Raw genomic sequence first — 27972 nt, 5'->3', positions numbered from 1 at the left:
TGAGCTAAAAATTGCCAGGGATGGAGAATCCACCACAGCCTGCGGTGAGCTGCTCCAATGGTTAATTCCCCTCATGGTTAAACCTGACACCTTCTTTCCAGTCTGAATGGGTGTAAATTCCGCTTCCAGCCATTGGACCTTGTTTGATGTTTGTCTGCTGCTTCTGTCGGGCCCACCACTGAACCGACTGCACGCATCCCACCCAGACTAGCACGGTGGTCCCACCGCTTCATCCCTTGCCCTGAGGCGTCCCCCAGAGACACTGCAGCACTCACCCCTCACTATGCCCTGGAGATTGAGTCATGCAGGGCCCCAGATTGCTGACAATCCCCATGGCAAGGAGACCCCTGTCCTCACTGCTGATACAACCCACACAACTCGGTGTTGAAATGAGGCAGGCTCCAAAACTCCAGGTTCCAGCGGCCCCCCAATCATCAGAGCGGCACATGACACTGCCTCAGCTGTGCCTCTCTAGGGCCCAGCAGGGCTCGGGGCAGGTGGGTGTTGGTCCAGGGCTCTCGGCTGTGACTGACACCAATGCCCTGGTCTCCCCTGTACTTCCCTCTACTCTGTGAAGGTCGGCAAGGCCTTCTCCAGCGCTGCTGCCCAAAAGGAGCTCCAGGACATCGCCTCTGTGCCCACCAACGAGCACATCTTCCGGGTGGGCAGTTTCAACGCCCTCCAGGGCATCCAGAGGCAGCTGCAGGAGAAGATCTTCGCCATCGAAGGTACCAGAGCCGGGGGAGGGGCTGCACTGGCCCTGGGGCTCTAGAAATGGGTTTTCAAGGCTGAGATGGGACGGGGAGCAGCTGGAAATCCAGAGCTCAAATAGGCCCCAAATATTCTCTCTTTCTCCATCCAACATGTGTCCATTAATCTATCTCCCGAAATACCCCTGGTGCTTTTCTCATCCAGGAGCCCCCGGGCAGGGGACTGGCTGGCTCAAGGGGTTGAGGAATGGGACATGGGGCCTTTTCTCTAGGGGGCGCTGGATCCAATCCAGCCTCAAGGTGGGGAGAAGGGCTGGCTCAGGGCATGTGACAAAGGGCCTTTACCGTCTATGATGGTCTCTCCCGTGTCTGTCTGTCTGTTTCTGCCCCCAGGCACCCAATCCCAGAACAGCAGCTCCTTCCAGCTGGAGATGTCTCAGGAAGGATTCAGCTCCCTGCTATCCCCTGTGAGTGACGCCTGGCCCCGGTGTGTGTCCCACGCTGCCATGCGCTGGGGCCCTGACAGCGCTTTCATGCTATGCAGGAGCTGGTTCCCTTAGTGCTCACAGGGGAGACAACCCTTTACTAGCCCAGAGCGCTGCGGGAGCAGTGCAGGGGGCACCCTCCCCTCCCACTCAAGGCAGGCACTAGGAAGTGGTGTGGGGGCCCAGTAGGGGGTGCTCACTCCACTGTCCATCAGCACTGACCCCAGGGTCCCAGCACGATGCTAGGGGGCGCTGTGCTGCAGGTTCTGGACTCGTCTAGTAAATACATTCTGTGCTGTTTCCTGTAATCAATCCCCTTTGCCGTGTGTGTCGGTTTAGGATGGGCCTGTGCTGGGAGCGGTGGGAGCCTATGACTGGTCCGGTGGGATATACCTGTACGGGAGCGGCAGGAAGCCGAGCTTCATCAATGTATCCAGAACCTCCACTGATATGAATGATGCTTATCTTGGTAAGAACAAACCCACCGAGCTTCCCTTACCTATTTAAACAGCCCCTGAGCCCCACCCCAGAGGTGGTTGCATCTCAGTTCTGGGCAAGTTCTGTGCAGCTCTTTCCCATCTCACCTCCCCACGTCCCTCTCTTCCTTTGAGGTTATTCATCTCAGGTCATCACAGCTAATGGGCAGAGCAGCTACGTGGTCGGGGCCCCTCGCTACCAACACACTGGCAAAGTCTTCCTGTTCAGTCGAGATACCAACAGCAGAAAATGGACACCCAGATCGGAGCAGTTGGGAGAGCAGGTATGAGGAGTGTTACAGGTAAAGTGGAGTGTGGGTGTGAGAGAGAGACTGCTGGAGGAAGCCTGTAAGATTTTGACATCATGTAATATTTGTGTTTTGGCTTCATCTTCAGGAACGATTCAGTCAGAGACCTCAGGCAGGGGATAAACTTGACTGGTTTAGGGAATTGCACCGCAGCTGACACTCAGCATCTCTCCAATATCCCACTGCTGTTACCTTCACTTAGGGTCTAGACAGATCTCATGAGAAAGATACAGACAGAGGCCCAGATACTCCAAGGGACTTAGGCATTGTGATGCTGCAGGGAGGCACCTACCCCTGCCAGCGATTCATGAAGCAAGGGAAGACTGGTGGTCTTCCTCCTAGCCCACATGTCGGACCTCATCCAGTAGGCACCTTTAGAGCCACCAAGATCATCACAAACCAGCTGTAGGAGAAGAGAGAGGCCCCCCCTTATACTCTGGGGGAGACCTCACCTAGAACCTGGACAACCCCTGGTTTGAGTCCCTGCTTTGCCTGATAAGGAAAAAGGCTTTAACCAGGGCTCTGCCATCTCTCATGGAGTGTTCTGACCACGGGGCCGTAGGGTGGTTGTGATTTGCACAAATTCTGCAGCCCAACTGATATTTAGTTAGTCAATTAAAGTGGAACAATGTTAACAAGAGTGATGGAGGGAGCCCACAGCTTAGGGGTTAGAGCACTGACCTAAGAAATAGTAGACCCCCTGTTCAACTCCTTCTCCTCTGTCCACACATAACAGATGGTGCCCTGCAGGTGGAGCAGCCCCTATCTTCCCCCAGTTTGTGGATCATGCTGGGGTGTGGTGTGAAATGGGCAACTGGCTGCTTAGAGTAAGACCTGCCCTGCCCTTGAGTCAGCAACATAAGGAGCTTCTACTGCAAAAACTTAGGCACCAAGTCAGGTTATGCACCTATAAGGGTCAGCAGCTGCCACGCAGAGGTTTTGTGGATCACAGTGTCACCTAAGTCTGGGGGTTAGGCACATAAGTACCTTTGTGGATCTGGGCTAGAGAGACTCAGGCAAGGAAAAAAACATTCCTATTGATATTAACAGTGTCTGAAAAGGATCACACTACACTAACAAAGTGAATTTCTCCAAGATCCAACTGCCTATACATTCCAACTCAAACAGAGCTTATAACAGTGACTCAGTCAGTGAATAAACTTTACTCGTGCTAGAACAACCTCTGAAAAGAATTGCACCACAACTAGCATTCAGCATCTCTCCAAGACCTAACTGCCTATACATGTGCAGCGGGAGGGTGAGTCTAAGGATGGAATGAGTATTGGGACTGAATCCTTATCCCCATAGGGTGAGAAGGGTCCCAGTGGGAGAAGAAGGAGGAGGTGACTAAATTGAGGGGGTGACTTATCTGCCTCTCCAGATTGGCTCGTATTTCGGGGGTACACTCTGTGCTGTGGACCTCGACAGAGATGGGAACACGGACCTGGTTCTAATTGGAGCCCCCATGTACTATACACCTCTGAATGGAGGACGGGTCTATATCTGCCCCATTAACCGGCTGGTAAGAAAGAGGTTGGAGCCTGGGGGAAGATGAATGGCCTGGGGTTCTTCTTGCCTGCACTGCCATGAGGTTGTGATTCAGAGAAAATGAGCATGGGAATAGCAGGCACGGTGCTGCAGGGAGCAGGATGGGGGAGATCATGAGAGGACGCTCTTCCCTGCCATTCAGTGCTGGGTCTGATGCCCCAGAGTGGTGCCAAGGGGCACTGTGCTGCTTAGAGAGGGAAAGGTGGTCCTTTGGGGCGGGGGTACTCTCTGCTGGCTGTCAGTGCTGATCCTATCCCCATGTGTTTCTTTCAATGGGGCCTGCAGGGGGTGATGCAGATCTGCAGCAAGACACTGCAGGGGCAGACAGGGAAGACGTTTGGGCGCTTTGGGGCCAGCATGTCTGAAATCGGGGACATCAGCGGGGACGGACAGACGGACGTGGCCATTGGGGCCCCCATGGAGAATGACAATCGCGGGGCCTTGTACATTTTCCACGGGGAAAAGGGAGGCTTCAGTCCCCAGTACAGACAGGTGAGCCCAGCTCCTGCGGGGAGGGGTCACCACAGATGCTGAAAGAGACATCATGGGGCCCCACAGCCCCCTAGTGCCTATTAGCCTGTAGCAGCCACTTCCCCACCCCTCACCCTCTACTGCCCCCTAGTGCCCATTATACAGCACAGCCGCCCCTTCCCCATCCCTCACCCTCCGCTGCCCCCTAGTGCCCCCTAGTGCCCATTATACAGCACAGCCACCCCTTCCCCACCCCTCACCCCCCACTGCCCCCAGTGCCCATTATACAGTATAGCCGCCCCTTCCCCACCCCTCACCCTCCGCTGCCCCCTAGTGCCCATTATACAGCACCACCGCCCCTTCCCCACCCCTCACCCTCCACTGCCCCCTAGTGCCCATTATACAGTACAGCCGCCCCTTTCCCATCCCCACCCTCTGCTGCCCCCTAGTGCCCATTATACAGTACAGCCGCCCCTTCCCCACCCCTCACCCTCTGCTGCCCCCTAGTGCCCATTATACAGCACAGCCGCCCCTTCCCCACCCCCACCCTCCGCTGCCCCCTAGTGCCCATTATACAGTGTAGCCTCCCCTTCCCCACCCCTTACTGCTCTCTCTGCCCCACAGCGCATAGAGGGGTCATTGTTTCCCAGAAAGCTGCACTATTTTGGCCAGGCCGTCAGTGGCGGGACAGACCTGACAGGGGACGGACTCCCAGACATTGCGGTGGGAGCACAAGGGCAGGTCCTGCTGCTGAGGTGAGTTACTCTGTGTCGTTGCACTGCTCCACCTGACAGTCTCAGGCCTTATCTACAGTACAGCGTTTTTTTAATAAAAGTTATGTCAGTGATCAAGAAGCGCTATAATTTCATCGTTATTGCATGTTCACACTATGCTTATTGTGTCGGCAGAGCTCGTCCACACTTGGTGCTCTACCATTGACAGTGAGAACAGTGCACTGCGTGGGTACCTATCCGAGTGTGGGAAGGTGGAGTGGATCACAGCGCCTCATGGGTGCTAGCTCAATGTCCCATGATGCTTTATTTTCTGTCCCAGCATTCCATGTTCCTCTGACCACTTTTAGTGGCATTTTTTAACGTCTCCTGTTTATTGTGCGCCCACAATCTCTATGTGAAAGGATGGATCCCACAATGCTCTCAACTGTTTTTATCACTGTGCTGAACACATCACAGCTGGTCATGCAGTACATCATGAGCACCCAATCTGAACAGGAATCAGAATTGCCTGACCTGCTGTGTGCCATGGAAAGAAGCAACACCAGATTACTTTTGGCATTCGTGGAGCAGCTGAACATGGTGGACCATCACTTTTGGGCTCAGGAAACAAGCACTGAGTGGTGGGATCGCATCATTTACAGGTCTGGGATGACAACTGTGACTGCAGAACTTTCAGATGCAGAAAGCCACCTTCCTGGAACTGTGCGTGGATATCGCCCGAGCACTGTGGTGCAAGGGCAGTGGATAACAAAATGAGAGCAGCCCTGTCAGTGGAGAAGTGTGTGGTGATTGCTTTGTGGAAACTGGCGACTCCAGACTGCTACCAGTCACTCATGAATCAGTTTGGAGTTGAGAAGTCGACCGTGGGTGCTGTGTTAACACAAGTGTGCAGGGGCATTAATCACATCCTGGTATGAAGAACCATCACTCTTGGCAATGTGTGTGAAATAGTGGATGGCTTTGCAGACATGAGATTCGCAAACTGCAGCAGGGTGCACATTCCAATTTTGGCCCCGAACCATGTGATGGAGTACATCAATAGAAACGGGTACTTCTCCATGGTATTGCAGGTACTTGTTGATCACTGCAGCCATTTCACTGACATCAGGACAGGGTGGTCCAGGAAGGTGCATGATGCACGCCTCTTGAAGAACAGTGATCTATACAGAAAGCTGCAAGCAGGGACTTCCTTTCCACACCAGAAGATTCCAGTGGGGGATGTTGAAATGCCCACAGTGATCCCCGGAAACCCAGCTTACCCCTTATGTCTCATGAAGCCTTACACAGGAAACCGAGACAGCAGCAAGGAGCGCTTCAACAGTAGGATGAGTAGATGCAGACCCTGGAATGTGCTTTGGCAGATTAAAAGTGCGCTGATGATGCCTTTATGGCAGGTTAAATCTGCAAAAAAGATTTCAAAGGTCATAGCTGACTGCCGCACACTCCATTATCTTCTGGAGGCTAGGCGTGAAAATTTCCCCTTGGGGGGAGTGCTGAAGCAGATCACCTGGCTGCTAATTTTGAGCAGCCTGGTACCAGGGCTATTAGACTGGCACAATGGGGGCAGGGGGGACAGTTTGAATCAGGGAGGCTTTGGGTCAAGATTTTGAGATTGTGAACCAGTAATGTGTATTTCTATACAGCAATCTGCCATGCTTCATTAAACTCAATTATCTTATTTGGCCTCATACTTGTGATTCCTGACTGGGATTTGTAGTAAGCAAATGATTAGAATGCATGTGTATGTAACTAGCAGCAACGATCCCTATGTGAACACATGGGTAGTCAGTGAATGGCAGGGTTGGGGACACTAGCCCTTGCCGAACCCGCCCCTTCTGCTCAGGGACCTAACCCTCCCATCCCTCCCCCTTCCCTGGGCTGCCTCACTGCCTCCACCCTTGGAGCACCAGGTGGAGGCTGCCCCCAGGCTCGGAGTGCTAGGCATGCAGCACACCCCATCCCAAGCCTCAGAGCACTTGGCGGGCAGGCAGTGTGCCCCCCATAGCCTCAGCGCACTGGGCAGGTGTGCAGCATATTACCACTGAGCCCAAGAGTGGCAGGCAGGTGGGTAGTATGTCCCCCCCAGCCCAGGAGTGGTAGGCATCCAGGCACCATGTCTGTGCCCCAGTCCAGGAGTGATGGGCGAGGGGGCAGCTCATTTCCCCCCAGGCCTGGAGCACCAGTGGGGTGGGCAGTTCATTCTCCCTCAACCCCAGAGTGCCAGGCGGGCAGGAATCTTGCGCCTCCCCAACTCTAGAGCCCCAGGCGGACAACGCGCCCACCCCAGCCCCAGAACACCTGACTGGCAGCGCAGCCACCCAGCCCCTAGCGCTGGGCAGGTGATGCAAGCACCGGCTCCAGCTGGCTGCAGTCCGGCCCCTGCTTGCCCGAGCCCCAGGCTGGGGCCCAGGCCAGGGGGAAGAGCCACAGCAGAGCACGGAGGGAAGCAGGAGGCAACCAGGGGGTGAAGCATGGGCAGGGCCGTGCAGGACTGTCTGGGGAGGCTCAGCCTTCCCCGGCCTTTGATACCTGCTGCCCATGTGTGTAGGACACTGTGACGGGGTGGGACAGCCCCGCACTGGTACCGCGGGGGTTAACCCTTCTTTGCTAGCAGAGGAAGCCACGCCCAGGAAGCTCTGCTGGGCGTGCTCCAACTGTCAGACCGGTATAAAAGCCTGCAGGTCTGCTCAGTCGGGGCTGACCACCGGGGGAGAAGGACGCAGACCGTCAGCTCCTGCAGAAGGAGAGCCAGTGCGCCTGTACCGGGGCGTCAGCCGAGCAGAGGCCGTACCGGAGACCCCGGGGGGGGGCGCCTGCCGGGAGGGACCTACGGGGGAACCGCTCCCACAACGCCGACGTCCGGCTAGACAGGGTAGGAAGTGACCCAGGGGACTGTCGAGACTGATAGCCTTAAAGCTACAGTACCGCTCGGCGTGTTGCGGGCGGATCCCCGCCGAGTGGGGGGGGTGTCTATGGACTCTGGCCGCTAGGCTGGGCTACCCTGCCCTGAAGAGGGAGTTGTTGGACTACGGCTGCTAGGCTGTGCTACCCCGCTCCGAAGAGGGGGGTTGTTGGACTCCGGCCGCTAGGCCGTGCTACCCCGCCCCGAAGGGGTGTCTAGGGACTTTGGCCGCTAGGCCTGCTACCCCGCTCCGAGAGGGGGTGTTTATGTGAACTCTGGTCAGTAGGCCATAATACGCCGGTTACCAGGGGCAGGCCGAAGAACAAGGGAGTGGCGCGGCGCTAGGCTCCAGCTCGCCCCTGCCACCAGGGGGGGCTGGGGTACCAGACCCGTCACAGACACAAAGAACGATTGTTTCTGTCGGGGACTCGAACCCCAACAGCGAAGTTCGTTGTCTGACCGCAGAGTTACAGACAACACCAGCAAGGTCCAAAACAAAAGCTCTTTATTGACAAGTGCACGTGTCAGTAAAGAACTGCTCGTATCCGAAGAGAACCAGCCCCCCCTTTACAGCTTAGTATTAGCTTATATAGACAGTTTTATTACGTCATAAATTATTCACTTCACACAACCCATATCCCACCCCCCTTTGGTTAGTAACAAACCCTAATAACAAAGCACATCTGTCTTTCTTTATAATGTAAGCAAGTTGTGATGCCCCAGCAACTTTCTTATCAGCATAGTTGCCAAGCACCAGACACTGGAAGACAGGAGTTAACGCAGCTGGTAACTTGAGGAATGCACCTCCCTTTCGTATCTCACTTTTTCCCAGGGCTTTATGAAACATGCTGACTTCAGTCAGATTGACATAACTGGTTTTTGTGCTACATCTTTATTCAGGCCTAACATTTCTCTTCCAGAGAGTTTGTTTTTATTAAATGCCAGTTAACACACACAAAAGGCTTGGTGGGAAGGGAGATAAGAGTGCAGGGCAGGGGAGGCTCTCATATCTGTGCGTATGTCCAGCTATCAATGTGGAAGCTGTCTGAAGGGTTGGAGCGAATGGGATCCCGAGACATTCCGGGAAGTTGCAAGGAATGTTTGGGAGGAGTTTGGGGAGGGCATGGAAAGCTGCTCTGTATCAGCAAGGTGGTGGGGGGGAAGAGTTAATCTGCATCTGTTCTGCCTGGAGTGTGATCAGGGACTGAGCATCTCTGTTTGCTCCTCCATCACTTTTATCATCCTCTCATGGGCCTTTAGAATGCGCTTCTCACACCCCTTTCTGTCCCGTCTTCCCATTTCCCTCAGCACCATGTGTTCTCTTCTTTCTGACTCAGGGGATTGGAGCACCTCTCTCAACCTGTCCTCCTCGCTCCACCTTGGTTGCTTCCTTATGTGGCATAGGTGCTGTGCCAGTGTGTAGTGCGGGTTCCTTGAATGCCACATCTGCAGATGCACAAGAAACAATGCACAGAAGCATGATTGTCAGTTCATGCACAGCATTGAATCATTACAGTAGAATACACCTCTTGTAACATACCAATCACTGTCACAATGTCCCTTGGCAAGCGCACATCTCAACGAACACCCTAAACATGGTGAGTATGGCCTAGGTGGGGGGGTGGACATTCAAAATGGGGCAAAGGGTGTTAATACTTTCAAAGGATCAGTGAAGGCGACTGGGGACAATATTGTAAGTTGTGCCATCATTTTCCACAGGCAGGGGTCATTGAAGCTGATATCTCTCTCCTGAGGGTAAGCAAAGGGCACATCTACTGCATGCGTCCAGGTTGAGACCCGGTCCCTATGCTGCTCACCCGTGTGCCTCTTTGGTCCCTGCACTAGTGATTGCCGAGTGGTGCGGGAAACGGGGAAGGGACAAAGCAGCTTTGCCAAGGAACCTTTGGCAGAGGATTGGCAAGTACCTCCAGGATAGTTTCCTAGAGATCTCTCTGGAGGATTCCCAAAAATCTGGGTGAGGATCAACACACTCTTCCACTGCACTGCTAAGCTGCACAGGGAAATGCACAGCACACAGGAACACAGCAAGTCTTGCACACTTCAATCTCTTCCTTCACCCACTACCACAGTATTCGGAGCAAAGGACAGCTGTCCGCCAGGTAATCGAGCAGTATCTGCTCAAAAAGATCACTAACCAGGGGTCTCCTCTCCTGCATTGTGCTCACTGGAGACGGACTGCTGGGTCTGGCTACACCCCTCCAGAGTGGAAAAGAGCTCCTGACTCACCGTGGTACGGGACGACCCTGATGTGGGATCCACAACGTCCTCCAACTTGAGCTTCTTGTCCACGACTTCATCCTCAGGGTTAGGTCCACTTTCCATTGCCTCCCGTCCCACCAACGTGTCCATGGGGCTCTTGGCAATGGAAGTGGGGTCACCACTGAAGATGGTGCCCAACTCCTTGTAGAAGCAGCAGCTTTTGGGCGCAACACCGGTGTGAGGGTTTGCCTCCCTCGCCTTCTGGTACACCTGCCTCAGCTCCTTTATCTTCGCTCTGCACTGCACCGTGTCCCGATGTGTAGCTCTTCTCACAGAAGCCATGAGAAATGTGCCCATGGGTCTTGAAGTTCCTATGACTGGAGCGAGCTAGGACTGGACAGATTCCTCTCACAATAAGGCTTCCTGCCTGTCTTGGCCCCGCTCTGCACATGCCCTGGAAACAGTCAGCAAGTCTGGTTCCTAGGTGGGGGGAGGAGGCAGGAAGCTCCACATACTTCTCTCGCCCTCAGGCACCAACCCCCTCAGCGGTGCTGGAGCTGGTGCTCAGGGCAGGGGCAGTGCACGGAGCCCTGTGCCCCCCCCACCCAAGAGCTGGACCTTCTGGCCGCTTCCAGGGTGCAGGGTGGTGCCAGCCAGAACAGGTATGGACTAGCCTGCCTTAGAGCGGCAGCATTGCCAATTGGACTTTTAATGGCCCAGTCGGTGGTGCTGACAGGAGCCGCCAAGGTCCCTTTTCCACCGGTTGTTCCAGTTGAAAACCGGACACCTGGTCACCCTATCAGGAAGGGCATTGTGGGACACCTCCAGGAGGCCAATTATAGCGACATAACCAAGCGCAGTCTTTACACCGGCACTTTCTCAACAAAAATTTGCCATGAAAAGCTCTATGCCTCTCGTCGAGGTGGTTTTCTGTCGTCGGCAAAACACGAGAGTTTTGTCGCCAAAAGTCACATTGCAGTCTGTGAACCTCCACTGTTTTGCGGACAAAAGCTGCCTTTTGTAGAAAAAAAACTACTGTGTAGACAAGGTCTTAGTATAGTATGTGTGTGAGAGAGAGAGAGAGAGAGAGAGAGAGGGAGAGACTGCTGCCCCCTGCTGGAGAATGGCACAACGATAGCTCTGTTGCTCTCTTCTCTGCCCCCAGCAACTCCTCTAGCAGAGCTGCGTGTCCATAACCCGTCTCCCTGGGGTGCTGTGAGCACATACAGGCTGGGTGGGAGGCTCTGGGGAGGGAGGGGGGCCTGGCCCCATTGCAGAGAGCAGCTGGGTGATGGTTCTGTTCCTCCCATGGCAGGTCCCAGCCGGTGCTCAGAGTCAAGGTCTCCATCAGCTTCCAGCCCCCCACGATCCCCACCTCGGCCTTCGACTGCCAGGGGCAGGAGCAGCTCAACACGGAGGCCAGCAGGGCAGAGATCTGCTTCAACATCACTAAGAGCACCAAGAACAGCCTAGGTCAGACTAAACCCAGCCCCTGCTCCCCTCCCCCCTGAGCCAGCCAGTCCCCTGCCCTGGGGATGGATCGGAGCCAGCGCCCCCTAGTGGGGAAAGGCCCCGTGTCCCATTTCCCCTTGAGGTTCCTGTTCTCAATTTCTCTATCTCTCGTTTCCCCTCCCCCATAGGCAACAATATCTCCGGCACCATCCAGTACAGCCTGGCCCTGGACCCCCGGCGGACGAAGATCCGAGCCGCCTTCAACTCCAGCGGCCCCGTCCTGAGCAGGGAGCTGCGGCTCGGCGTCGAGATGAGATGTGAGACGTACCGGATAACGTTACCTGTGAGTGTGGCGGGGGGTCCTGGCTCCTTCCCATCCCGCTGTGTCTGCCCCTCGGTCCCAAATCACCCAGAGAACAAACCTCTCTCCTGGTTGCACCCAGCCCCCACCCCCCTTACCCTTCAGGGGCCCAATGTGTCACTCTGTCTCCCCAGCTCTGCCCAGAGGACACCGTGACCCCCATCACCCTGCGCCTCAACTACACCCTGACAGGGGAGTCCATCGCTGCTGCCGGCCGCCTCAGACCCATCCTGAGCGAGGACACTGTGCCAGTGTCTGCAGGCTCGGTAAGGTGCCAGAGCCAGGCCCCGTGCTGGGTCTACTGCAGGGATCGAACCAGTGACCGCGGGGTTTGAAAACAGAGTCTGTAAATTAAGAGGCAGCAGCAGCCTCTAAAACCCCTTTACACAGTGTAGCCGCTAGAGGACAACAAAGATGGATGCTGAATTTGCCTTGGCATCTCTCCTCTGTGGGAACACTCGAACCTCTCCTCAGAGCTGCCAACATTTCTGTCCAAAACACAAAATATTTTCATTAAAAAATGATTTTTGCTGGACAATTTTCAATATTTATTTTGGCCAGGGCCCCCTAGAGGGGACAGACCCCAAGTCCTGTTCCCCACCCCCCTGAGCCAGCCAGTCCTCCAGCCATGGTACCACTAGAAGTGTGAAACTGCTGCTGGGCAGAGGGTGAGGAGGAAGAGTGTTTCTCGGGGGTGGGGGGACTGATGATGGGTTTAGCTATCCCCCGGTGCAGGGGACTGGCAGGTGCTGGGGTAACGGGAGGGTCCCTGGGTCCCTGCATTGTCATTCTGGCAGGTGGTGCTGCAGCCCCCTCCTCACCCACTCTGATCCTGCTCTCCTGCGTCTCCCCCCAGCTCCTGTTTCAGAAGGACTGTGGCCCGGATGACCGCTGCGATGAACAGTTAGAAATCTCCTTCAATTTCTCTGGGTAAGTTACTGAATCCTCCCCAGAAACACCTACCATAGTGGGACCCGTCCGGCTTAATCACACCTCGGATCTTCAACATCCAGCTGGAGACGTTGCCAGATTTCCAGTGCTGATGGATCCTGGGTGGGGGGTGTGAAGGGTTGCGGGCCCCCCCCCCACCGCTTCGGGATGCCCCTTGATGTACTGGGGAACCACTGAGCCTGCCGGTTCCACCAGCCTGGCCTCGCTATCATTGTTCTGCTCTGCCAGGCCCTCCAGCCTCCAGCACACACACAGGTAGGGACACACCCAGCTGCAGAAAGACACAGACACTGAAATCAGCTCTGCATGGGAAGATTTAGCTCGGGAACTGCCCAGCACTCAAGTACACACAGGACTGTAAACCCAAAATTGTCTTGTCTTGCACTGCACAGAAAACTGTACAGCGTAAGCTCATGAAAATCGCCCCCTCCCTCAATGTGGAGGAAGATCTGCACAACTTCCCCCCCCCACACCCCGTTGTGAATTGCACAAACTGGTTTAAAGAAAACAAACACAAGTTTAATAGCTACAAAGGTAGATTTTAAGTGATTATAAGGGATAGAAAACAGATCAAAGCAGATTACTGAGCAAATAAAACAAACTCGCAAACTACGCTTAATACACGAAAGGAACTGGCTACAAGTGGAAATTTCTCACCCTAAACGTTGTTTTAAGCAGGTTGCAGAGTTTCTTGTTGACAAACCGCTCTTGCTTGTAGCCTAGACCCCCAGATATTCCTGTCACAGGCCAGACACCTTCTAGCCCGGGTCCAGTCCTTTCTTCCTCAGATCAGTCTTAGGTATTTTCAGCAGCATCTTGGACAGGGATTCAGTGGAGATCCGGCCCTGATAAACTCACTTCCCTGCCTTATATAGGATTTACATGTGGCGGGAATCCTTTGTTTCCCTGTTTGATTCGCACGCCCTATTTGTGGGAAAATACTAGCATTCTAAGATGGAGTCCAGTACCAGGAGTCATGATCACATGACCCTGCAGTGTCAAAGCAGCCATAAATCCTCCAGAAGACTTCACAGGAAGGTGGCAGATTAGCATCTTCAAAGTCCTACTGTTCTCCCTAATGACAGATTGACTAATCAGCCAGACTGATCGCATTTTGTCTGGTGGGCGTTCCCCAGGTGCAAACCCACTTGTAATTGTTACATAGTCAATATTCCTAACTTCAGATACAGAAATGACACATGCATAGAAATAGGACAATCACATGCAGTAAATCACCACCTTTCCAACGATCCCACATGTGACTCATCTTGCATAAAATACAACTTAGTTATGCCATATTCATATCACAACAATATCTCTGTGAAGAATATGGGGCGTAGTGTCACAGGCTGCACTGCTGTGGGGAAGATGCACCGCTGGAAGCTCACAGCACTGGGGTCCTGGCTGGGCACTGCCAGAGGAAGTTCACAGACCAGCCAGGGCACTTCCCTGAGGAAGTTCACCCCTTTCTCCCCCCTTAGCTTGAGCACCCTGGTGGTGGGGGTCACCCTTGAACTCAACACCACCGTCTCCATCCAGAATCACGGGGAGAATTCCTACAGCACCACGGTGCAGTTCTTCTACCCGGCCGCGCTGTCCTACCGCCGGGTCCTGCTGCTCCAGGTACCCCAACGCGCACCGGGCATGAGGGGCAGGCACTGCAGGGGGCTCCGTGCTGCAGGGAGTGGACAGGGATCTCAGCAGGAGGCACTATGCTATAGGGAGTGGGCAGGGGGCTCTTCAGGGGTGCTGAGGTGTAGAGGTGAGTGGAGGGCTTGGTAGGGAGTGCTGAGCTGCAGGGAGTGGGTGGGGGGCTCGGCAGGGGGTGCTGAGCTGCAGGGAGTGGATGGGGGCTAGGCCGGGGCACTGTGGGCTGCGTCTCTCACTGGCTGGTCCCCTGTGGTCAGTCTAACAGGACCATGGCTGTTAAGTGCAGCTCGGCCGTGGGCTCCGAGGAGCAGACTCAGAGGAACAGCACCTGCCACTTTGACTACCCCATCTTCTGGAGTGGAGCTGAGGTAAGGGCAGGCCCTGGCCTCAACCCTGGCCTGTGAACTCCCCAGGTGTGAACTAGGGTTTCCAGGTGTCCTATTTTCTAAGGGAACACCCGGTTGAATAGGAACCCTGGCAGCTCCGATCAGCACCGCTGACCGGGCTGTTATAAATCTGGTTGGTGGAGCAGCGAGTCTAAATCAGGCTCCCTGCCTGTCCTGGCTCCTCGAGGCTCCAGGAAGTGACTGTCATGTCTCTGCAGGGGTGATGAGGGAATCACCATGTGCTGCCCACACCCCAGCACCAGCTCCGCAGCTCCCTTTGGCTGGGAACCGTAGCAAATGGGAGCTGTAGGGGTGGCGCCTGTGGGCTTTCACAGCACGCACTGCACAGAGCTGCCTGCCTGCACCTCCGCCTAGCGGCCCGGACCTTCTGGGAGCAGCACGGAGCCAGGGCAGGCAGGAAGCCTGCCTTAACCCCACTGTGCTGGTGACCTGGAGCCGCCTGAGGCCAGCGGAGCCCGGTGGAGCCCAAACCCTAACCCCCCTCCTGCACCCCAGCCCCCTGCTCCAGGTTAGAAACCCCTCCTGCACCCTAACTCCTTCCCAGACCCTGCACCCCCACCCCCACCCCCTGCTGAGCCCTGAGCCCCCTTCTGAACCCAAACTCTCTCCCAGAGCCCGTACCCTGAACATCCTCCCACACCCCAACACCCTGCCCAGCCCTGAGCCCTCTCCCACACCATGAACTCCTTTTTCCTGGCCCCACCCCAGAGCCCGTGTCCCCAGCTCCTTCCCCAGCCCAGTCAAAGTGAGTGTGTGTGGGGAGAGAGCCACTGAGGGAGGGGGGCTGGAGTGAGTGGCAGTGGGGCCTTAGAGAAGGGGCGGGGCAGGGGAGGGGCCTTGGGGCAGGGGCGGGACAAGGGTGTTTGGTTTTGTGCCATTAGAAAGCTGGTAACCCTAGTGTGAGCCCAGCTGGGAGCAGAGAGGGGCAGTTCCCTGGGGTCAGCCCAGCCTGTGACAAGGGATGTGCTGGGGAAAGTGCCCGGGGAGCCCGGCGAGTCAGTGCAAACAGAGCCCTGAGGTCACTCCAGGGCTGGGGTCAGGCCCTGCCGGGGCTGCAAACCAAGGGCCAGACTTGGGGGGCTGGAAATCAGGCCTCACTGGGGCAGAGAAGGGAGGGGCTGTCCCTTAATAGGATGGTTAATGGGGTGTTGCCATGGCATGAAGCGGGTTGAAGTCTCTGGATCCCAAACCGGATTAGCGCTGTCTGTGGCCAGGGGCAGGGTCATGTTAACACCTTCGCCTCCCTGGGCCCATTTATTCCATCTAAGTTCATACAACAGCCCCCCTGATCCCCTGTGCCTGCCCCGCCCCCGCAGTCTCTGGCAGTTCCCCAGGCCCTGACACTCATCCCACGGGTGTTTTCCAGGCCGTTTTCATCGCCACCTTCGACGTCTCCTCTGAGGCCGACCTGGGAGACAGGCTGCAGATCACGGCCAAGGCCAGCAGGTGAGGGGGCTGGGCAGGGCCGGGGGGCAGGGTGGGAGCAGTGGGAGGGGGCCGTGCACAGAGCAGGGCCAGGCAGAGGCCTGTGGTGCAGCCTCCCTGCACAGTTACCTGCCTGCGTCTCCTCACATCTGTCTCCTTTGCCCTCCCCTCCCCCCAGTGACAATGGCGGCCTCATCACTGAGCGCATGGAGCACCGGGCGGAGCTGCCGGTCAAGTACGGCATCTTCATCATCCTCACCAGGTAGGTCAGTGCGGAGATGGGGGGGGGGGAAGCGCCCCCTACTGGGCCCCCTGTTCCCTGCAGAACAGCGCCCCCTTCTGCACATTACATCCCACCCCCACTCTCCAGCCCCATCCATCACACTCCCGCCTCTCTCTTCTTTCCATCCTTTTCCTCCCCCAGCCTTGAGGAGTCGACCAAGTACGTCAGCTTCTCCGCCAAGGCGGCAGGGACAAGTGTGCCAGTGACACATCGGTACGAGGTGAGGCTGGCGGCACAGAGTGTGAGGGGGGAGATGGGTCTCAGAGCAGCTTCCAGTGAGTTTCTCAGGTACTAGAGCCCCCTAGGGCCGCCAACTTTCAATTCGCACAAAACTGAACACTCCTGCCCTGCCCCTGCCCTGAGGCCCCACCCCCACTCACTCCATCCCCCCTCCCTCCATCGCTCACTTTCACCAGTCTGGGGCAGGGGTTTGGGAGAGGGTGAGGGCTCCAGCTGGGGGTGCAGGCTCTGGGGTGGGGCCAGGAGTGAGGGGTTTGGGGTGAGTGAGGGGGCTCCAGGCTGAGGCAGGGGGTTGGGTGCCGGGGGGGGTCTGGGCTGTGGGCTGGGTGTGTGGTCTCCAGGAGGGGCCAGGAATGAGGAGTTCAGGGTGTGGGAGAGGGCTCCAGGCTGGGGAAGGGGGTTGGGGTGCAGGGGGGTGAGGGCTCCAGCTGGGGGTGTAGGCTCTGATCTAGAGACAATGATTAGCTGTTTGGGGTACAGAAGAGGACTCAGGGATGGGAAAGAGGGTTGGACTGTTGCAGGGTTGGGGTCCCTACGGCACTTTCCACAGCTCCCAGAAGCGGCCGCCAGGTCCCTGCAGCCCCTAGATGATTGGACAGCCAGGAAGACTGAGGCAGGTGCCAACAGGTGCCAACCCTGCAGCTCCCATTGGTCGCAGTTCCTGGCCAATGGGAGCTCTGGAGTCAGCCCTCAGGGCAGGGGCAGCGCACAGAGCCTCCCTGGCCACCCATGCATCTCCGGGCTGCAGGGACCTCGCAGCCACATCCAGGAGCTGCGTGGAGCTGGGGCAGGCAGGGAGCCATCTTAGCCCCAGTCCCCTCCTGCACCGCTGAACCACCAGGTCCCTTTTCGACCAGGCATTTCAGCCAAAAACCGGATGCCTGGCACCCCTAGAGCCACCTCTGCGAGGGATCCCTGTGTGTACAGCCCCAGAGCCCCTCCCCAGAGGCAGAACTGCCTGAATGGGATCTAGTGGATTAAAGCACGGAGGGGTGGGGGTGGGCAGGGAGCCAGGACTCCTGGGTTCTATCCCCAGATCTGGCAGGGCAGTGGGGTCTGAGGGTTAGAGCGGGGGCTGGGGATCAGAGCTCCTGGGTTCTCTTCCTGCAGTGCCCTATGGAGAGTCTTTTTCTTTCAGGTCAAGAACCTGTGGCAGCGACGCGTCCCCATCTCGGTCACATTCCAGTTCCCCGTGGAGCTGAGCGGGGTCCGGGTGTGGGACGCCTCTGAGGTCGTCCCCTCCAAGGTATCTGCCTCTCCCTGCCCTAGTGTGTGTGTGAGATGGGCCCAGTGATGCCTTCTCTGCCCTACAGTGCCCCCTGCTGGGACAGGCTGCCTAGGGGGGAAAGGCCACATGTTCCGCTGCCCCCCCCAACTCCCTGCAGCCAGTCGGTTACCTACCGAGGGGCCGGATTGTAGCCAGCGCCCCCTAGAGGGGAAATGCCCGATGTCCCCTTCCCGACCCTATTAACATCATGTCTCTCTCCCTCCATAGCCCCAGCTGGCTCAGTGCATCAGTGAGGCTGAAATGCCCGGTTCGAAGGACTTTGTGAAGCAGATGAGTGAGCGCCCCCTGCTGGTGAGTATAGACTGATGCGGGTCCCTCCAACCCCTTCCCCTCACAACTAACACAGACAGCGAGTGGGGAGCTGGGCTGGGTGAGGGACCCCTGCTATAGACAGACCCAGACCCTCATGGCCATGCTGAGCCCCTACACACCCCCTGCTTCACCCGGCGATATCCTTCCACCCCCAGGACTGCTCCGTGGCCACCTGTAAGAAGATCCGGTGCAGAATCGCCTCCCTGGAAATGCAGCAGCCACTGGAGTTCATGATCAAAGGGAACGTCAGCTTCCAGTGGGTCTCCCAGGTACGAGAGCTGCCTCTGCCTCCCAGCACCACGCAAGAGATCTCCCCAAGAGAACAGCCCCTGAGCCCCTCCCCAGAGGTGGCTGCATCTCAGTGCCGGGCAAGGGATCCCTGTGTGAATAGCCTGTAAATTGCTCTGGGTCCCCCTGGGACGATGCTCTGGGCTGGTTTGTGTCATTTCCGGTCAGGGACGGTGAATTTCTCTGTTCCAGACTCAGCAGCAGAAAGTGAGTCTGGTGAGCGAGGCCCGGATTGAATACGAGGAGAAATACACCCAGGAGGGATTCGTCCAGCGCCAGGTACCAGAGTGACTGTGCCCGGGATAAAGAGAGCATCGGCCAGTGGTTAGAGCTGGGAGCCAGGACTCCTGGGTCCTGTCCCTGCTCTGGGAGGAAGTGGGGTCTGGTGTGTTAGAGCAGGGGTGGGTGATGGTGCCAGGACTCCTGGGTCCCCATCTCACAGCCCCTCTCCCCCAGGTGCAGACAGTGGTGGAGCGCTCCGAGGTCTATAACTACCTGCCCATCGTTGTGGGCAGCAGCGTGGGGGGCCTGGTCCTGCTGGCTCTCATCACCGCAGCCCTCTACAAGGTGAGTGGGGCAGGGCTCGGACCCCTCCCCCACTGCCCATCACCCTGGGGGCGGGGCCTGTGGTTCTCCCAGCTGTTGGGGGAGGAACAAGGGTTTTTCCTTCATAGATTCCCACAGCCCATCCCTCCGGCTCCTCCACCATGAGCCTGTCACCGTCTGGCTCTCACCATCTCTCCTCTCTGTCTCCTTCCAGCTCGGCTTCTTCCAGCGCCAGTACAAGCAGAGGATGGAGGATGGTGTGGAGGGCGAGGGGACTGGACTAAACCAGAGCACAACCACTGGAAACCCCCCTGCTTCTGATGCCCCCAAACAATAGCCCCCCATGTGCCAACGCCCCCAGCTTCACCTCCCTCTGAGCTGCTTCACCTCCGCCCCGTTATGTTGTCACCTCCAAGATGCATAAAAATTGGTCACTGGCCCCCCTCCCACCAACAAAATGCATCCAGTGCCAACTAGAGCCAATCGATACTCAAATTAGGCTTGGAAGAATTCTCTTGATATTTTTATAATTTTTATGGAGAATGTTGAAGTTAATTTTAGGCATTTTTTTAAGTTCCCTTCGTTGGGATATGTTAGGGTTAACTAACAGACATCGGAAGCTGCTAATTTGCTGACATGGCATTAGGGGACAAAGGCATATGTAGGCTGTCGTTTTTTGTTTAATAAATAAGTTGCCTTTTTTTTTCCTGTTGCTGATAAGAATTTAGAAGAATGCAGCTGCATGAGAAATGTAGCAGTCGAATAATGCCCTTTGGGTAAAAGAAGGTAAAAGAAATGTTATTTCCCCGTCCCTTCCTTTTCCAGCTATATAAACCAGCCCTGGCTTATGGCCCCTTTCTCCCTCCTCTGAGAATTGCTGACCAGGATGATTTGTGGCAAAAAGTTGTTGCAAAGAAATGTATTTTCAAGGTCAAAATGTCTGTGTGATATGCGTAATGCTGTGCACAATAGATAGGGTGGGTTTACTAACAGAATGGGTGTTTGTATTAATAAGTGGTTTTGGGGTGTTGTAACAGATGTAGAGGCGTGTACATACTCACTTAGACAAAAAGAATGTGCTGTAACTAATTCAGTGCTTACTCAACAATTGGGTCGAGGGGAACAAGTATTGCAATAAAGAAGCTCGTACTCAAATCCGCCTTTCGGGTCAATCTGCTTTTTTCTTCTAACATCTGGCGTCACGAACAGGATCCCAGGGGAGAGTTGTGCCTGATCACCACGTCTCGCCATGGATTCGATGAGTAAGTTGAACTTGAAGGGGCCCTTTACTGCAACCCTGGTTAAAAAGTTTATTAATAAACTGGTGGGGAGATGGAGGGTCCTCATGCGGCTCCCTCTGGGGATTGTCAGGATTGGCCAGTCATCCAGGGGTGGGAGGAAGCTTCCCTGATGTCCAAGTGCTCCCAAAATAAGAAAAAGGCTGTTTTGCTGCAGGCTCTGTGTGAGGGTCTGTCAGGTTTAGCGGAGGTTACAAGTCTTAAAAGCAAAGTGGAAACTTTGCAGCAAATTGCTAAAGAACAGAGCACAGTAAATCATCACAACATGTTGGCAGTCAGAATGGCTGAAAATCTATGGACGATTTTAATCATCCTAAGTCAAAGAACCTGACCCTCAAGGGTCAAGTAGATGCCTTAAAGCAAACTTCTTGTTCCCTGGCCCACATTTCTCTCCCTCTCTGCCTCCCCTCCTGCCCACCCCCTCTCTCACACTTCTGGTTTTCTGAAGTTTTAATGGATGGTACTTTGGATACTTAGTGAAAAGTTTGTTTGGACAAAGCATGACAGAAGTCTGCTGCATTTCATTTAAAAAATTAAGTAAAATGTCCGTGGGTGACCATAGTGACAAATGTTTTACTGCCTTTTTAAAGAATCCCAAGGTAAAGGAGGCACAGGGTAGGGCAGTTGTGTTGCACGGATTTACTGGGTGGCTATGTCGTTACAGGCAAAATGTCCCACCTTAAAGAATTTTATGCAGAAGTAAGTAATTTAAAGTGAATGAAGAGTTACAAGTAGCCTTTATAAAAATTAATACTACAAAGTTTGGAAGTAAAGGGTTGGGAGTTGTAAAAATGCTAAAAGGTAACAGTTGTGGTGTTATAAAAGTGTAACCCCCATGGAAATTACCTAGATTGCCGGGGCTCTGTCTGCTGGCAGCTCAGGGAGGGGGAGCCAAGGCAACCAATAGGGAGTGAGATGCTCCCTTCCAGGGAGCTCAGGAAAGGGGAGAAGCCATTTCAAAGAGGCTGGAGCCAGCCAGGGCAAGGGCAGGACTGGCTGTGTGGGGAGCTGGTGAGTCCCAGGCCTGCAGGCAGGGTCCCCCCTGGGAACTGGCCTCTAGAGACCTGACAGCAGATCCCTCAGCTGGGTTTTTCCTTCTCCACTGATGATTCCCAGTTTGTAGAGTTTTGATGGGAAACTTCCCCAGCCAGGCTGAGTTCACCCCCAGCTCCCTAGGGGTGACCAGTCACCACATGGTCAGCTCTGCTCTGGCTGCTAGTCCAGGGCTGCTGCCTGCTGGGAGTGTGTCTGGACGCTGGGCTAGGAGACAACAATTTGGATTTTAGTGTAGTTGTGTAACCTGCACCTTGAGCCCTGCACCCCTCTTTGGGGTGAGGGGAAATCCTGGGACTGACGCAGCCTGACGAGGATCCCGGCCTGCAGAGATCAGCCCCTCTGCAGTGACCCAGGAGTCCAGAGTCATCTCTGAACCTGAGGATCATTGGTGGAGTTTGTGAGGGCACCATCTTTTAGTTAGGCAGGGAATTTGTTTTGGGGACCCCCCCTACTCCCTGAACTGTGTCCTCAAGCCAGGGAGTGAGGGTCTGGGGATTTTACAACCTGCTGCTTATTAACCCTATAGAGGGATTTACCACCTTCTCCCACTTGTGAGTCCATTGGGCTGTAATAGGTAAGGGGATTCTGTACCTCTGGCCAGGAGGGATTTTATGTTACTGCATACATAACAGCTGTTAACCTTCCCTTTATATTTATGACACCATATTTATAAATTCGGTGGCTAACCCATTTATGAACTGCCTTCTCTTTCTCCTCATAGCATGATCCATGGACCAAGGTATCAGGCTAGCTGGAGCCAGGGCCTCCAGCCTGAATGCCCCTCCGTTCAGTGTGCGAGAAGGAGGAGTGCCTGGGCTCTGCTTAGAAGATAGTGGGGGAGTGTTGGTATATGTTAGGGTTAACAAACAGACATGGGAAGCTGCTAACGTTCTGACATGGCATTGGGGGACAAAGGCGTAAGAAGGCTGTAGTTCTTTGTTTAATAAATAAGTTGACATATTTTCCCTTGCCCGTTGCTTGTAAAAATGAATACGAATGCAGCTGCATGAGAAATGTAGCTGTCGAATAATTCCCTTCATGTGAAAGAAGGTAAAAGAAATGTTATGTCCTCCTTCCTTCCTTTCCCACCTGCATAAACAAGCCCTGGCTTATGACCTCTTCCCCGCTCCCCTCAGAATTGCTGGGAGATTTGTCAGGGATATTTGTGGCAACAGATTGTTGCAAAGAAATATATTTTCAAGGTCAAAATGTCTGTGTGATATGTGTAATGCTGTGCACAATAGATAGTGTGGGTTTACTAAAAGAATGACTGTTTTTTTATACTTAATAAGGGTTTTGGGGGTGTTCTAACACATGTAGGTGTGTACATACTAATTTAAACAAAAAGAATGTGCTGTAACTAATTCAGTGCTTACTCGACAATTCAGTCGTTTACAGTCTGGCCAGTAAAATGAGTACCACGATCACTGTTGATACTCACAGGTATGCCAAATCTTGGAATGAAATCCTTAAGCAAAATTTTCACGACAGACTTGGTGTCTGCCCTTCTGCAGGGGAAGGCTTCAACCCAGCTTGAAAACATCAACTAATACTAACATATACTCATAGTTACATCATTTAGAAATTTGAATAAAATCAATCTGAATATTTACAAAAGGACCCCAAGGGATGTGCTGCTTTTCTAGCTTTAACTGCTTTCCCAATATTATGTTGCTGACCCTGCTCCCTCAGTGAGTCTCCAGGAAAGGCAAATCAGCACTGTATGTGGCCAACCCTGTTACAAGCATTGCGAAGCATTTTGGGGAGGGTCAAAGGTGTGTGAGTGGAAAGTGGAAGTTTCCTTTGGAGGTATGAGAGGCCGGGGCAGGGAAGAGAAGAAGAAGAAAGAAGCAGCAGAGAACGAATGAATTCAACACTGCAGCTAGCAAACTCAGAACGAAGACAAGACGCTGGCTCCTGCCCAAGGACTCTGCTCATAGCCGAGACTTGTCTGACAGCCGAGAAAGACGGGGGCTTGAATGTGCCCGAAAGAAATCCAGCTGCACAGGCCTGCAAAATAGCAAGGCAAGCAAGAAGAAAAACAGCAGATCTAAGACTACAGAGATGGAAAACACCCAACAACCAGCAAAATCAAAATTAGGTGCATACCAATCTCGTTAACTGCAGCAATCATCCCCCTTTCCACATGTGTGCCATCCAGTGCATCCAAGCAAATAGGGCAAGAGCACCTGAGGCGCAACCAGGCGGCCATACAGGGACCACCAAAGGTGATCAGGGTGTAAAGTGCACCCAGCAGCACTCCAAGAACATTTCTCAGCTTTTGGCGCAGCCTCGGTCATGTATATTAAAACCTTAATATTTTTTGATAGTATCCAAACCACTTTGTATTCCAAGTTGGATAAAAAAAGTATCCGCCTTTAGCTCTAACCCGTCCATTTGTTTTGAACTAGGCTGTCCTGTAGAAAACTAAATACAACAATTCTAGCCATAAGACAAAACACCTGTAATCGTGTGTGACCGGGGCTCGACCCTCTCCGAGGGGCGGAGGGGAGCCACACTGACTCACTACACCCCGTCTGGTCAGGCAGGTCCCCGGTGTTCCTGGGCGACAAACACAAGGTCCCAAGGCGCGGGCACTCTGGCTCGGGGCTGCGCAACAATACAGAGTCAAAGGGGCTCAGGCCCTCTGCTTCAGGGCTGAGCAAACAATCAGTAACCCAAAGTTCAGGGAGCTCAGGCCCTCTGGTTCAGGGCTGAGCAGCAGTACAGTTTGAAGGGGCCCAGCCCGCGGTTCGGTCGGGGCACCAAACACAGAGTCACAAGGCTGAGACCCTTTTGGCTCAGGGCTGAGCAAAGCACAATCAGTAACCCCAAAGTTCAGGGAGCTCGGGCCCTTAGGCAGGGGCGGAGCAAACAAACAGTTCAGTAACTAGGCCCAGGCCCTGGATCAGGGTGGGGCAACAAACAGTCAGGGCTCAGACCCTTAGCAGGGGCTGAGCAGACAAACAGTTGAGTACATAGGCCCAGGCCCTTACGCCTGAGCGTTGGGGTGAGGGGGAGACTGCCACCCGTGAGTGGGGTGGCAGGGGGGACGCCGGGCCACCCACTCCACTGCGTCCCAGCCCGGGGCCCTAGCAGTGGCTATCACTGCTGCTCGGTCAGTGGGCTCCTGACCGAAACACACTGACATAGGTTCAGGTATGTCTGCAGCCTGACTGGGGTCGGCTACCCCCGGTCTCCCCCTTAGGGCCTACCTGGTCCGTGGCGTCGGTCTCCAGCCAGTCCACCAGCATGGGCTCCTCTCAGCCAGGGCTTGGAGGCAGGTCCGGCAGTTCCTCGGGGAAGTCCCGCCAGGCGTGCTCCGGCGGCTCCTCTGGGTAGCAGCAGGGGCGAGGAGGCTCCGGTGGCTCCTCTGGATAGAAGGCACAGGGAAGCTCCAGGGGCTCCTCTGAGTAGTGGGTGCGGGGAAACTCCGGGAGTTCCTCCAGGTAACGGGCGCGGGAAAGCTCCAGCCAGTCTGGGCGGCTGCCCTGGGTCCCGGAGGTTTCCCAGTCTCGAGCTCCCTGCAGCACGTCTGCTCTCTGCGGCAGCTGGCTCCTGAGTGAGCTCTGGCGGCCAGCTTTTATACTTCCTGTCCCGCCCCTTGATTTCTGGGGGGCGGGAACAGGCAGCGGTGGCTCCGCCCACTTCGGTGTCTACAAGGGCGCTCCCTCCACTGGGCTGGTGGGGAGCCACACCGACTCACTTCACACCACAAGGACATAGAACACAGTTTCTATTGTGCCAGTAAATGCATGGTATGTTGGATTGCTCTTCCACTGGCATTAGCTTTCTCTAATTTTCTAAAAGACAAAAACATATTTCTACCCCTTCTGGGGTGATCAGTCCTTGTTTAAAATATTTCTTTCTTATGCAAACACCCTTGCTGATTGCAAGCAAAACAGAGGAATTACCCCCATATTTTTCTGTGTTTGTTTCATAGGCAGGCCAGGTTTCAGTGGCTTCTATCTTACCAATTAGGTAATTTGCATTAGCACACAGACGCTTTCTGGCTCACTTTTAGATCCAGAGCCATTCACAGGTTAAAACCTTTTACTTAAAAGGGACACATTAACTTTTACCAGAGTTCTGATTGCCTGTTACCTTTAACTCCTATTTTCAAAAACACACAGTAATCCAAAAAGGAAAACACCACCTATTGTAGCCCCTTGGAGCCTAATAGGATTTTAATTAAGTAGCATTGCATATTTGTATTTTCCTCACCCCTTTTACAATATACACCACACATGTTCTTTTCCTTCGCATTCCTTTTATACATTTGGGGTGGTTAAATTCCAATAGACATCCCATATGTTTTTTCTAATCCAACTAAAGTGTTCATAGTCAAATGAGTCTCTTTGCCTGGATTTATTTACAGACATTTCTTTGGAAAATGGCCCAGTTTTCCTTCAGAATGGATGCAAAGAAACCAAGAATGAGGCTTACCACCTGGACAGAACACACGGCCAATTGGTGTTTTAACTGTTCAGTTTTCTCTTGTTGTCAGGTACACATCTCTTCCCTTTTCCCCAACTCCTCTTACTGCCCGGTCCTGCTACGACCGGGGGTAGACCCACCTCCAACCTTTTTTTTATTTTTTTCATACTCACAAACACGCTGCCCGGGCTGGCCAGGCCCAGGGGTAGGAGAGACAGAGAGAGAGGTAGACGGGAGGTTATCCTGTGCACAGGCTGTCCAGAGGTACGCTGCAAAAAATCTCCAACTTGCTTCTGCTCTTGGGTTTTTTCACCCTGGGGTCTCTCTTGCTCAGTATTCCAGTCCAAGCCAGCTGCCTGTGGCTTCTTCAGCGTCCCCAAACCACACCGGCTCCAGGCTCGCAAAGGCAGACTGTTGGGTCTCACTGGGTGGCCAACCTTTGCAAACGTAATCTCAGTCCTGGAACTTGTGTTGCCTTTGTTTTGCCTCTGTCTATATTTTTCACAGCCAGCTGGGTTTTTTGGTGCTTGGCATGGAGAGCAAGACAGACACTGTTGATTCCAAAATTGTGGAAGAAAACAGAGTCTTCACTCTCAGGTTGATTGCAACAAGTCAGAGCCAGTTTATTTTCCTGACACTTGCAAGGGGAGAGTACACCCGTACAGGGTTTCTCCCGTCCCAGGCAGGTCGCTGTTAGATAAACAATTAGGGCAAGCATTTATACCTTTTGGTACAGACAATAATAATCAACAACCGCATCTTGTTTATACAGATTCCTTCTGATATCTTACTTTTCTCAGCAGTTCCTGCTACAGTCTGTATTCCATTCTTATCGAACACAAGGTCAAAAAACAGTATCTCTTACAGTTTTTTCCTATTCGCTTTCCACTTGCCTAGGCTCTGCCTTGAAATCGCGCGTTATTAGAGCTAATGTTAGCCTGACTCTTACTTTAGTCCTAGAAGTTAAGATATCTGCGTTCAAATTCCCTTTATCCTTTTCTCTACTTCCACACCGGGGTAGGAGAACAGGCAGCTCTGAGGATCTGTCATTCCCTAACAGAACGTAGAAATACACAGAGCGGGGCTTGGGGTTTTGGTGGTCGTTTTTGTTGCCTGCTCATACTGCGTTTTAAGTAGGCTCGGGACAATGAGATTTTTAGTGGGTAATTGTCAGCAACCATCAGTTTCACCGCACACGGGTACAAACCATTGGCACAATGTGTCCGGCGATAACAATCCAAATGTTCAGCTAGACAAAGAATGAACAACGCTCCTGGCGAGCTTATTAAAGACCCACCTCACTGTGTAGAAAACTGTGGCCATGCCAGTGTCCTTGGGGCAGTTTTCAGGATAATTACTTTGTACATTTTCACATGTGATGTTGACAATTTGTGGTTTTAAAGGTTATTAATAGGCTTGGCAGAATGCTATTTTTAAGTAACTTCCACAGACAGTATCAATGTTTATTTCTAACCATTTTTTTTTCAATTTTTATTGATTTAAATTTTCAATTGTGGAAAATTCCTGTGGGGATCAAACCTTAATCCTAATGACAACAGACATTCATTTTAAAAAGGTCAAACTTTATAACTATTCAAACACAAATTATTAACATCACATGTCAAAATATACAAAGTCAATTTTCTCAAATTTAACTCTAATAAGTTCTCAAGCAGCATTATTCTTACTTCGCTTATCTGCAAATTTCGATTATTAGCAATGGAAATATTTTGCCAGCAGCTTGTGTGCGCGTAGTGAATACATTTTCTGAGAAAAATCCATCCTTCCAAGCATAGTTATAAAGCTTTAACTTTTTAATCTCAACCTCTACTGCCATTAAATCATTGTCTGACCTCCAGATATTGCCCGAACCCCTCCACACACAGACAAATTCCTACAACTGGGATCATTTAAATTGATAAAAACAGGGAAAAAAGATACTTAAAACCCATAATTTTTCACATCAAAATTTAAATTGATGGAACTTTTAAAAAATACCTTAAATAAATTTCAATGTTCTCCATCAAAATAATAAAAAGACAAAGAGAATTCGGCCAGGCCTAATCTGAGTAACGATTGGCTCTAGTTGGCACTAGGACATGTTTTGTTGGCGGGAGGGTGGCC

At 53.5% G+C, this 27972-nt stretch overlaps 2 protein-coding genes across 2 annotated transcripts in view; both read left to right on the top strand.

Moving 5' to 3' along the window:
* The window catches only part of LOC123368282 (integrin alpha-D-like), a 168796-nt gene that overhangs the window by 116746 nt on the left and 24078 nt on the right, over positions 1–27972 (top strand). Inside the window, exons 19-32 of the mRNA XM_045012941.1 lie at positions 11495–11649; positions 11802–11933; positions 12524–12597; positions 14100–14241; positions 14526–14636; positions 16042–16121; positions 16279–16362; positions 16525–16603; positions 17762–17869; positions 18119–18202; positions 18379–18492; positions 18704–18790; positions 18968–19078; positions 19272–20319. Coding sequence (XP_044868876.1) covers positions 11495–11649; positions 11802–11933; positions 12524–12597; positions 14100–14241; positions 14526–14636; positions 16042–16121; positions 16279–16362; positions 16525–16603; positions 17762–17869; positions 18119–18202; positions 18379–18492; positions 18704–18790; positions 18968–19078; positions 19272–19394 — 1484 coding nt within the window. The 3' untranslated portion in view covers positions 19395–20319. The remainder of the gene's footprint in view (positions 1–11494; positions 11650–11801; positions 11934–12523; positions 12598–14099; positions 14242–14525; positions 14637–16041; positions 16122–16278; positions 16363–16524; positions 16604–17761; positions 17870–18118; positions 18203–18378; positions 18493–18703; positions 18791–18967; positions 19079–19271; positions 20320–27972) is intronic.
* Positions 1115–4757, top strand: LOC123368356 (integrin alpha-X-like). The gene is made up of 6 exons (XM_045013119.1): positions 1115–1177; positions 1535–1664; positions 1807–1955; positions 3361–3501; positions 3813–4019; positions 4623–4757. Exons 1-6 carry the CDS (start codon positions 1142–1144, stop codon positions 4755–4757), a joined length of 798 nt encoding a protein of 265 aa, XP_044869054.1. The 5' UTR covers positions 1115–1141.

The sequence above is a fragment of the Mauremys mutica genome, chromosome 4 (assembly GCF_020497125.1).
Source record: "Mauremys mutica isolate MM-2020 ecotype Southern chromosome 4, ASM2049712v1, whole genome shotgun sequence".
NCBI classification, from domain to species: Eukaryota; Metazoa; Chordata; order Testudines; family Geoemydidae; genus Mauremys; species Mauremys mutica.
This window is presented reverse-complemented; position numbering and strand designations above follow the sequence as displayed.

Bases quoted from the DNA above. Each gene is read 5' to 3' on its own strand.
- LOC123368356 (XM_045013119.1), top strand. From the start codon at position 1,142: ATGTCTCAGGAAGGATTCAGCTCCCTGCTATCCCCT. The intron at 1,178-1,534 runs GTGAGTGACGCC...GTGTCGGTTTAG, and splicing joins TCAGCTCCCTGCTATCCCCT to GATGGGCCTGTGCTGGGAGC. The intron at 4,020-4,622 runs GTGAGCCCAGCT...TCTGCCCCACAG, and splicing joins TCAGTCCCCAGTACAGACAG to CGCATAGAGGGGTCATTGTT.